General features: G+C 37.8%; 1 protein-coding gene and 1 long non-coding RNA gene across 7 annotated transcripts in view; one reads left to right on the forward strand and one right to left on the reverse strand.

Annotated features, from left to right (window-relative positions):
* The window catches only part of LOC149827776 (ion channel POLLUX-like protein, putative (DUF1012)), a 135,209-nt gene that overhangs the window by 105,727 nt on the left and 17,375 nt on the right, over positions 1-12,107 (reverse strand). For all 6 annotated transcript variants that reach the window (XM_090019619.1, XM_090019617.1, XM_090019618.1 and 3 more), the window contains exon 4: positions 4,378-4,661. In XM_090019619.1, coding sequence (XP_089875745.1) covers positions 4,378-4,661 — 284 coding nt within the window. The remainder of the gene's footprint in view (positions 1-4,377; positions 4,662-12,107) is intronic.
* Positions 10,455-11,266, forward strand: LOC149827777 (uncharacterized). The gene is made up of 2 exons (XR_016434568.1): positions 10,455-10,780; positions 10,873-11,266. It is a non-coding gene; the product is annotated as an uncharacterized LOC149827777 (long non-coding RNA).

Raw genomic sequence — 12,107 nt, forward strand, 5'->3', positions numbered from 1 at the left:
GGCCCCTGCCGCGCCCTCCCACCTCCCTCCTTGCCCATTGGAGACCCGACAAGGGGCCTACATGGCCCCTGTCGTCCCCTTCTCTCTTTTGGGGTGCGCCGGAGTGCCGGCAGGGGCCAATGGCCCCTGCGGACCCCCCTTTCTCTTCCTTGTGGGAGATCGAGCGACCGACAGGAGGTCGGTCGTCCCCCTGTCTCCCGGCCCCTCTTCTTTTAAAACCCAGCAGGGGCCGATGGCCCCTGCCATTTCTTTTCAAGCCCGACAGGGGCCTTTGACCCCTGTCACCCTCCCCTCTGCCATGATCTGCGAAGGGGTCGGTAGGAGGCTGATGGCTCCTGCCGCCCCGATCCCTCTCTCGTCGGCAGGGGCTAGACCCCTGCCCCTTCGGTGCTGACGGCAGGGGCTGCCTCCCCTGCTGTTTTGCTGCCATCGGCAGGGGCTCGACCCCTGCCGATTTGCCACAGTCGGCAAGGGCTCAACCCCTGCCGAATCGCTGTCGTCGGCAGGGGCTCGACCCCTGCCATTTCGCTGTTGTCGGCAGGGGCTCGACCCCTGCCGATTCGCTGCCGTCGGCAGGGGCGCGACCCCTGCCGCTTCGTTGCTATCGGCAGGGGCTGCCCCCCCTGTCGATTCGCTGTCGTTGGCAGGGGCTTTTCCCCCTGCCGCTTCGCTGCTGTCGGCAGGGGCTCGCCCCCTGCTGCCTTAGTGCCGTCGGCAAGGACTCGTCCCCTGTCGCCTAATTCTACCAATGCCCCAGTCGCACCATTAATTATATTAGCAAGATTGAATATTTAACACCCTTGCAGATTTACGCAACAGGTCCCGATCGTGCTCCGCGGCGCAACCCTCGTATTATCCTCACGCGTAGGCGTACGCAGCTGCACGACATCCCAAGGTAGGGTAAAGTCGCACAAGGGGCAATAGATCTAATTAAGTTGGAATAATTAAGATGTCCATGCTAGTTGTACTTAGATTTATATTGTTTTTGCGTGGCGTATTATTCTTGTCTGCATGCTTATGAGTCGAGGTACGATTTTACTCTTCGAGTATTAATTTGCGTATTTGCTTATGTGTTGAAGGTAGTTTCGCACTTTTTGCAATACTTATGCCCTTAATTGCTTGCATATATACTTGCTTGTACATTCCTATGGGTTGATGTACAATTTCATTCTTCGATTATTATTTTGCGTAGTTGTTTATGAGTTGAGGTGTGGTTTCGTATTTCTTGAAATACATATGCCCTTGTTTGCTTGCATCCATTTTTGCCTGCACGTTTCCTTTGAGTGAGGTACGACTTCGTGTCTCGTGTATTACTTATGACCTTATGTGTTTGCCTATCTAAGTGGCCAAGGTATGATTTTCGTACCTCGTGTATTACTTATGGGTTTTCCCCTCGATGTGCGGCATCGCAAGTCGAGAGTTGCTTGTTGTCATGTTATAACCTGCATATGCTCACATTCATGGTAAATATGTACTTACATAAATGTAGTCTTATGCCTATCCTGATATCACTTGTTTTCGAAACACTAGAAGTTGTGTTTGTGCATTGCAGTTCTTTAAAAGCGAGTTTCCTTCTGCCAACCCAGTGCTCTTCAAATTGCACAGCTTTTTGCAAAGTTAAGTTTTAAGTCTCGCAGGATTGCGAAGTCACATTTGGGCCTCCCAAGTCCGCACACTTGGGAGAAATGTTTTATAACCTTGATTCAAGTTGCGGCTCAATTTAAATAACCCCGATTGGGGGCAGGAGCCTGTGATCGAGTGAGGTTCTGTTGAAGGACCCATTCTTCATTTATTAAACGTAGTGTCGCGTGTCGTGCGAATCATGTCGATATTAATATAAATTTTGGATGCAAGATTGATAGTGATGTGCCTTGTGTGAATTGTGGTTTTTAAGGATGAATCGTGCCAAATGAACACTCCTATATTCATTTGATCGTTATGAAGTTGTGTGTTGGGTGTTCCTTTTGAGAAGCCTACGCACCCCCCTTTTTGGTGTAGCGTACTTTTAGTCACGCACGACATGTTAAGTACTTTGTTGATCGGACGAAAGATCTGAGACGACCTCGTATCATGAAATATGCAAAATATTGTTGACATGAATTCAAGACTTATCTTGCCAAATTGTATTGTGTTACTTTTTATGCAGATAATATCTGTTGGGGTTTCTTTGGTGAAACCATATCCCTTTTTTTTCGTAGTCGTACTTTTGACAAGTACGTCCGTACTTTTTGACAAGTACGTCTTCTTACGTTGCGATGATTGAATGAGTAGGTTGTGGCAACCTTGATGACTGCAAATAACAAAATGCTGAGATCACCTAAATAAGTGATGATTTCCGCCTTCACCGGCAAGATACTCGAGTTTGGTCAAAAGACCAGAGTATGTAGAATGAAGTCTTCAGTTAATTACCCCTGATGTACTCATTCGAACCGCTGACTCCTGTCGGGAGAGAGGACAGGAAGGTACAAAACTTCGATGGACAGGCCATTAATGGCAGTTACGAGCAAAAGACTCGGCTTCCCCAGTCATCGGAGTTAGGGGAATGGGACTACCATAATTATCCTAGGTGATAGCTCACCATGTTTGGGATGCATCCATTGTTTATGCTGCTTTGGGGATTTCTCTCTTGGTCACCGACCGTCCCCTTAGGTGCGGACTCAGTCAGCTATCCGGGTTATCATAAAATACATAGCATAATAAACCCTCGGATCAGTCTAGGTTGCTTCTAGAGTCGTGCCTTGTGCGTACCCGCTTGGCCAGTTAATATCGAAACATAATTTAAATCCGATCACACAATGTGTTCAGTTATGCACGTATGAAAGTTATAGGGTACAACAGGTTCAATACTTACGGAACTGTGTGTGTGGTTGATGAAATATTGTATTGTGCTAGTTAACTTTCTTGTGCAGTGCTTTGCTTGTAATAGTTAGTCTACTTGTGCCAGTAAAATGCTTGTAATAATTTTAACATTGTGCTCATGATAGTTGCTATGTGAATCTGTTGAAATTAAATTGCTATATAATTGCATGTCTGCTTGACATATTAAATTATTCTGCTTAATTATGTTCAATATTGTCATGTCTGTGCACCTACCAGTTTTTAGCGAAACTGACTCATTTTATGGGCAGGTAATGGATAGGTAATACAGTCTGCGATGGCACGATGGCGTGATGAGGTCAAGATAGAGCTATTTCCCTGACGTTTCACTCCTGAGGACATGTTGATAAATTTGGTATAAAGTGTGTTTCAAAATTTCTCTTTTATTAAACCGTGAGTTAATAAAACTGTTTTGGTAAGCTTCTTCTTGGTTTCAACAAACGAATTCTCAATTATTGAAACTCCATTTCTAAACCATTTGATTTCAATGGTTGTGCGGGATTTGACAAAGGAAAGTTTACGTTGTAATGCGCTCAAGGTCCATTGACTTGTGGTTTTAAAAATAGCATTTTCCGCTGAAGTATTATTTAAACTCTGATTATTGTATGATTTCAAAGCTTTCTAAACTATTTTAAAAGTTACAAGTCCTGGATTTTTGGGGCGTTACAATCATAACCCCTGGGAATCTAGACTGATAAGATGATATGAGGTGCACATATAACTCATCTCAACGACTAACCCTAACTCCACAACATCGAGGTGCACAAGAAACAAATGAGTCATACAATACACTCATAGAACTAGAGGTCAATCAACCGTCAGTCAAAGCCAAATCATTTGGCAATCTATACATACAAGAAGACAAAGGTGCACACATAACTCACCTCAACATCTTGTGTAAATCTCTTATGAGAGGATTTGTCTTCCAAGGTTAATAATGTGTACTGTAGAATATAGTAGGAATTCATGGCTCTTTTTTTAAATAACAGGTATGAGGCAGCTCTCATATTAATAATATGGAAAAACACACAGGAAGTTCTTATTATTGTCTTTTCTGCAAGTGGAAAACCTACAAGGACATGTTTTCATAGCTGACCTGAATAGCTAGAGAACTGCCCTTGGACATAGCCTAAAAAGTGTTGCAGAAAATAGCTTTCAAAAGCCTATCCATAAATTCCTCAGATACAATCCCTTGCAAAACAGAGGCCCAGAGCGGGAGTCTGAACTCTAAAATTCCTGAAAAAATCAGCTTGGAAATTATCCATTCTACATGCCAATGGTTTAAGTAGGCAGAAAATACCACATAGCAAGGTTACAATAGTTCTGTATGAACAAATTTTGTTTAGTATTACATTTCTGAATTGCCAAAATGGAAAAATAAATTGTGTTTCTTGCTTTAGAAAGCAAAAAGAAGAGAGAGAGAGAGAGAAGAGAACCACACTAAACCCGTAACTGTGCCAGCATTTAACATTCAAAATAATAGAAAAAAATTTCACTTACGTGGTAATGTTTCGTTCTAGTTGTATATCTAACAAATAAAGGAATCTCGAAAAGCCCCATTTAAGATCTTGGAAAGATGGAAGGGTGACATCCAGTTTAAGAGGTTGAGGTTTATTTATGGAGCTGGATATGCATGCAAACAGGGAAGTTGTCTTGAACGCACAGAAAGTCTTTGGTAGAAATTTTCCAAACAATGTTGCGGATCCATGAATTGGCTTTGACCAGAATATCTTCAGCAAATGAAAGGCCAATAAACAGCTGATATACATTTTATAATGGGCTCCCTGCAAAGATTAGAAGATTAATTAACAGAAAAAGAGAAAACATACAAAGAAACAGAGTTTATGCAGGAAACATGACATATAGCTTGAATGAATAGGAATTTTATCTCTACTTGCAAGCTGATGCAAAAGAGCAACAGAAAAAACAGGAAAGCCATAAAACATACAGATAAAACCTTAAAAGCACAATATGGGCTGTAAATGAGTCCCTGAAGACAAACTGAGTATTTTAGGAATAGGAACCAAAAGGACAACAGTAAGGCCAAAACACTGTTCTTAAGTATATGACCTCTGTATAGCAAAATTGACTATCCTCAAGCAAGTGTAGTATTTCATATTATTAAATTTATTATCATCTACATAGTTAACAGCTAATAGTAGCATGACTACTAAGTATACAAACTATAATTGAACCAGGATTTGGAATTCTGCACCTCTTCTATCTTTAGCTGAAACTTGGAGATGACACATTGACAAAAAATTTCAAACCTCCTAAATCAACACGCGGTAATCAAATGGTTTGATTGTTTCACCTTGCTAAGTTATAAAACACCAATATAAAAAATGTTTGGCATTTCACAGAAGTGTAGGTGGTTTTTATTCATGGAAAGGTTCATTCAGACGTCATGGCCATTTCAGCATTAGCCAATGAAAATATCAGCTCAAATACATATTTTGTACAACCAAAGAAAAGAAAAAGAAGGATAAGCTGCTTCTCTTCCATCCTATCTGTGCTATCTCTTCCATCATACCAACATCAAGATTTTCTTTTAGTCCTGAATTGCTGCATTTCAACCTGAAATTGGGTTTCTTCATGCATGATAATTTTGATCATTTACATTTCTAAATGAGAATTCTGTGTCCTTCCCTTGGTATCAGATTTCAGAAAGCGGAGAAGAAAAACAAATTTTGTCTTTTCGCTGAGGCAATTTAGATGGCCACCAACATAAGGGGAACTAAAGATCTAGAACTGATTGGAAACAATCACCATATAGCGTTCACAACATTTGCACTCATTCCAGCGTGAAAGGGAGCTGTCTCACCTATAAGCCAAATTCAGTTTATAGCATATACAAATGCATACACAGATTTCACATATTCATACCATGTAAGTATATGTTTATATACATGCATATAAATATTAGACACATATTTACATGTATAATTGTAGAAATTTACAAAATATTTTGCCAAATTTTTCAGACAAAATGTGGCCATAGAAATGACACCTATGTAGCTAATACAAAGGATGTTATGCCTTTCAATCTTTTAATGAAAAACTGTACACAACCGACTCAGAGTACACAACCAAATGTATGCCCCCCAGTGTTGTGAAAAGCGTTGAGGCATAGCGACGCGCTCCACCAAAATCTGAGGCGAGGCGTAAGCCTCGAGGTGCAAAGCGTAAGCCTCAAAAAAAAATTAAACTTAAAAAAACTATAAAAATGATCTAAAATTATAAATAAATAAGAAATGCTTTATTGATGAAGCGCCAACCAACACGAAATAAAAAATCTCAAATAAATACGAAAAAAATATGAGATTAACATGTAAAAGTAACATTAATGCAACAACTTGATCTATATAAGTATCTAATTGCATAAATATGAGCATTCATTTAATAAAAAACTAACATTAACAACAAAATGCATATTAGCACTAACAACATCATGTCATAATTAAAAAATGCATGTTAACATTAACAACCAAATGTTAATGTATTTGTCCAGAATTCTTCAAAATGAGAGTGTTAACATTCACAATTACAACTGAAAGTCCCAAAAAACATATAAATGGCCAATAGCTCTATGATATTAATTAGGGCCTAGGCTCTTGTTGTGTCTTGTCATCATCAATATTTAAGTCTTCAATATTATCATCTGAAAACCCATATAAATAGGTTCTTCTTCATCTTCATTCTCTCACTCTTCATCATCTACATTTTCTTCATCCACGTTCTCAATTACTTCTTTTGCTTTTCTTTTTCCTTCAATAAAAAATCATGTATTAAATATTTATGTTATGTAATTAAAAAAATACATTTATATTCATAGCTAGGTAAAAGGAATATAACTTTACCTCGATCTCTTGAAGACATGTCTTGCCTAGAACCACTTTGTGAAACATGAGGTGAAGTGACTTTTTCAATAGGCACATGCTCAATAACATTTATGTCGAAGTTCGGATCCAACCATGAATCATCCAACCAATTGGGTGAAAAGAAGTGTTTTCTCTTGTTACGGGTCATGGATCTGGAGAACCAGACCTGTGACATTCACTTCTCATTAATGGCATTGTGTAATATAATTTATTGTAATGAGGGTATTTTAGTACCCTAATTTTGTAATAGCATGTTAATATAAATGAGTATACACAGCAGCCGACCCTAATGTAACAGGGTATCGGTTTTTCCCCAACTTCTCTCTCCCTTTCTCTATCTCTCTCTGTTTCTCAGCTCTCACGCGTGGAACGACCTGGAGATTGAAAATCTAACATGGTATTAGAGCTATGCTTCAGCTGAAACTGGAATCGATCTCAAAGGTACGTCAGAAAGATCCTTCTCTTCTCGATTTCCTCTTCTAAGTCAAGAAAATATTTTTTTTTTCTGTCTCCCCATCTCGTCTGAATTTTTTTCCTGTTTACGACTGACCCAGTCCATTCTTTTCTTCTCAATCAGACCTGACATCATTCAGATCTGACGATAATCAGATCTGCCTTCCTTCTTCTCCCTACAGTTTCTGTCTTCCTTTCTTCTTTTTTTTGTCCCTTGAACTTGATCAGATCTGACGTTAATCAGGTCTGATCAAACTATCTTCCTACCTAATCTGAGTCAACTCAGAGAGGACTGAGTGACTCAGCCCAGATTTTCGACCCAAATCCTTTGTTGAAAATTCCTTTTTCTTCGTTCTTCATTCTGTTATTAATATACCCTGTTTATCGTTCTTGATCACAACGTGATCTAATCACGCAATCGGGGCCCTATTTTGATTCAGCTGCATCCTTGATCAGATTTGATCAAGCTGATACACTCTCATTCCTACTATTTTATCTCCTTTAGCTTGAAAGCATTGTGTCAATACCGAGTGGGAATTCATATTCACAAAATTTTTGTGATTTTTATACCCAATATTCCATTTCCTATACAAATCAGAAATCTGATAGATATTCAATTTTTGTTTCAAATCAGCAATCTGATAGCCATTGATCTGAATTAGTTTCTGCAAAAAAAAAAAAGTTACAGAAACTGTAGGCAGATTGTGCTGAACACACTCTTAATACTGTGAAACATGGATTCACTTCCTAGCCAGTCGGTTCTTTCTTCAAGTTTCCTCAGCCAACTCGTGTCTGAAAAATTAAATAATGGTAACTTCTTGACTTGGAAGAGGCAAATCATACCTTTCATTAGGAGTCAGGATCTTTCTGGACATCTGGATGGATCTATTCCAGTTCCTTCTGAGTTCATATCACGAGAAGAAAGGGACAGCAAAGGGGAATCGACTACAGTATATGTTAGAAATCCTGAATTTGTGGCTTGGATGAAAAGAGACCAAGCGCTAGTTGCTTATATTACATATACACTGTCACAAGAGGTACTTGTAGCCATTCCAGATGACTGCACTGCCATGCAACCTTGGAACAGACTTGTTCAGACATACTCACAGGTTTCTTAGGCCAGGATTATGTTTCTTAAAAGAGAATTTCAAATGCTCAACTGACTGAACTCAGCTCAGTTTCAGCTGAAATGGACTAAAATGGGCTCCTGGACACTTGGAAATGGTTTTGAACTGAAACTGAAGCGCTTAAACTTTTGATGAGCTCAGGCTAGACTCTGGAGAATATGACTGACTATGAATGACTGACTCGGAGACAATTGGCTTGGATTTGAGTGAGAAATGAGCTCATTTCTGAAAAAATGATCCCATTTTGGCAGGAATGGTCAGAAATAAAAATGGTTTGTTCATTGTGAGCTCAGATGAGCTTGAAATGACTGATATTCTAAATGTTCTGAACTGACCAGTGAGCTTTGTTAACTCCGACTGACTGGAGTCCGGGATGACCTAAGGGTAAAATGGTAATTTTCCTAATAAAAATGGATAAAATGGTGATTTTCTGAAACTGACTCGAGGTTTGACTCCTACACTGACCTAACAGGGTTGGCACTACACGAGAAGGGTTGTTTGAGAATGAATGAGGAAAATTTGGGGTGTTTACATTTGGAAAAGTTGAAATTTGAATCTAAACTTGAAATTTGAAATTTTGGGGATTGATTTTGAAATCAGAATTTGAATTTGAAAATGGAATTGGAAATTAGAATTTGAAATCAGAATGGAATTTCAAAGTTGAATTGAACTTATACCCACTAAAGGGGAAAACACAAGCACATAATGTGCTAACACATAAACCCACAAAGGGGCAAAAATGCCTATAAGGCATAAGTTGATATTATTGAAAAGAGGAAGGGTGTAACACCCATTACATAAAGCAAAGGCTCCTCCAAAGGAGTAAATAAATTACAAGGGGGAGACCCCTATTTATAACAAGAGAGGAGCCACATAGGGGGCTCCCAAAGGAGTCGTTGGGAGCCCCCAACGGTCACATTTGTGACCGTTGGGGGCTCCCCAATGACTCTTTGGGGAGCCTAGGTGGCGCAAACCACAAGAATGAATAAAATAAAAATAAAATAAAAATAAAATTATAAACATATTCCAAATGGAATATGCGTAAAAAGGGGAAATGACTAAACTACCCTTATGCCTAATAATAGAGAAATATATATTTTATATATATAATTAAGAAGATACATATGCATATATACCATATATGTATATGTATCATCCTTTATATATAAAAAATATATATAAGATTACAAAGATTGAATGATACATTTTAACACCCCACCTCAAACTTTGCGTGGGGAAACGAAAAGATTGAAGAATGCAAGAGGAAGAATCTCAAGGCTTCAAGAGCCTTCAGTCTGAACTCCCTTGTGCTCCCTTTCCCTTGATATCATAGCTTCCTCGTCCTCGTGCATAAGTAACCCATGTAGCAAGAACTTCTTGTGCCCCAGTATGCATAGATGATTCTTCAGAAAATCCCTTTAGATTCATCTCATATTGTAACAATTTTGCACGCAGATCTTCAAAGTTGGGCAGCTCAGGTAAACATAACAGGGAAGTGACAATCATATGATAGTCGTGTCCCAATCCACTGAGGGTTTGCTGTACCAAATCTTTATCAGTTACTGTACTTCCAACAACTGCTAGCTGATCTGTGATAACCTTCATTTTGTTCAAATATTCCATGATGGTCATGGAATCCAAACCTTGATGGAGAAGTTATGGGTGGATTTTATGATTGTGTTGAAAAATTAGTTTCTGATGCAAATATTCGGTTGAAAATTACAACACAAATCGATGCATTTAAAAAGGCAAAGGGCTTGTTTAGCAAAGAGGCAGCTGTTATAACAAGAAAATTAAAAAGTCCTGGTAAGTTTGCAATTATGTTGTTATTTGTCAATATTTTTTTATGTTTTTGTTAATTATGACATTCTTAATGTTTTTATCATTTTTTTTTTATTTTATTTGAATGCAGCTGATTAGTGGAGTTCATTTGGGCACGAAAATCCTGAGTTGATGAATTTTGCAATTCGAATTTTAAGTTTGACATGCAGTGCATCAGGCTGTGAGAGGAATTGGAGTACTTTCTCATTGGTTTATGACTTTGTATTTTATTTTTGAAATACATTTTTATATGTTTAATTATCTTATATTTGATTATCAATAATTTGAAATTATAGGTGCATACAAAACGAAGGAATAGACTTGAACAAGAGAAGATGAATGCATTGGTTTTTCTAATGTACAATATGAAATTAAGAGAGAGAAATATGAAGAGGAGGGCTACCAAAGACCCTATATGTCTAGATCATATAGACTCAGACGATGAGTGGATTGTGGAGAAGGAAGATCCAGTGTTGCCAAGTGATCCCAATTGGTTGGAGGATTCATGGTTGGATCCGAACTTCGACATAAATGTCATTGAGCATGTGCCTATTGAAAAAGTCATTTCACCTCATGTTTCACAAAGTGGTTCTAGGCAAGACATGTCTTCAAGAGATCGAGGTAAAGTTATATTCCTTTTACCTAGCTATGAATATAAATGTATTTTTTTAATTACATAACATAAATATTTAATACAGGATTTTTTATTGAAGGAAAAAGAAAAGCAAAAGAAGTAATTGAGGACGTGGATGAAGAAAGTGTAGATGATGAAGAGTCAGAGAATGAAGATGAAGAAAAACCTATTTATATGGATTCTTCAGATGATGATATTGAAGACTTAAATATTGATGATGACGAGACACAACAAGAGCCTAGGCCCTAATTCATATCATAGAGCTATTGGCCATTTATATGTTTTTTGGGACTTTCAGTTGTAATTGTGAATGTTAACACTCTCATTTTGAAGAATTCTGGACAAATACATTAACATTTGGTTGTTAATGTTAACATGCATTTTTTAATTATGACATGATGTTGTTAGTGCAAATATGCATTTTGTTGTTAATGTTAGTTTTTTATTGAATGAATGCTCATATTTATGCAATTAGATACTTATATAGATCAAGTTGTTGCATTAATGTTGCTTTTACATTTTAATCTCATATTTTTTCGTATTTATTTGAGATTCTTTATTTCGTGTTGGTTGGCGCTTCATCAATAAAGCATTTCTTATTTATTTATAATTTTAGATCATTTTTATAGTTTTTTTTAAGTTTAAAAAAAAATTTGAGGCTTACGCCTCGCCTCAGATTTTGGTGGAGCGTCTCGCTATGCCTCAACGCTTTTCACAACACTGCTTGTTATTAATTCATTTATTTTTAAAATTGTAATTCAACATGCAGAATTAATAACATAAGCTTGCAAATCAAGATGCCAAAATCTTCACGAGACCACAGCTCGTGGCATCATGAAATTGTGCAATAAGAACAATGATATCACATTTGATTTTTGCAATGCATAGAACAACTAAAACAAAGAGCAACTCATGCTCAAGGCTCACACAGCTTAAGATGATCCATTTGATCATCAATGCACTCATATATAAAAATCATGAATAACATGTCATTATCCATTCTTTTTCGTGCCTCTCAATGCACATTCATTTGTGACAACTTAAAGATATGCTTGAAACAATAATATACATGTGCACGGGTTCACAATTTCAATTTAAATTTCATACTTTCATTCCATATACAAGTTCATATCCCATGCATACTTTCATTTAGTCCATGCATTCATGTAATTGCATGATTTACCTTACATGTTCACGTGACATACATGATTTCATGAAATCACATATCTTAATCAGCATGAGAACATTCAAGTGAAGGTGCACATGCCAATACATCAAATTAGTGTAAGCATATGCATAACTGAGTATCACATG

This window comes from Nuphar pumila, chromosome 10 (assembly GCF_984573655.1).
Source record: "Nuphar pumila chromosome 10, dmNupPumi1.hap1.1, whole genome shotgun sequence".
Lineage (NCBI taxonomy): Eukaryota > Viridiplantae > Streptophyta > Magnoliopsida > Nymphaeales > Nymphaeaceae > Nuphar > Nuphar pumila.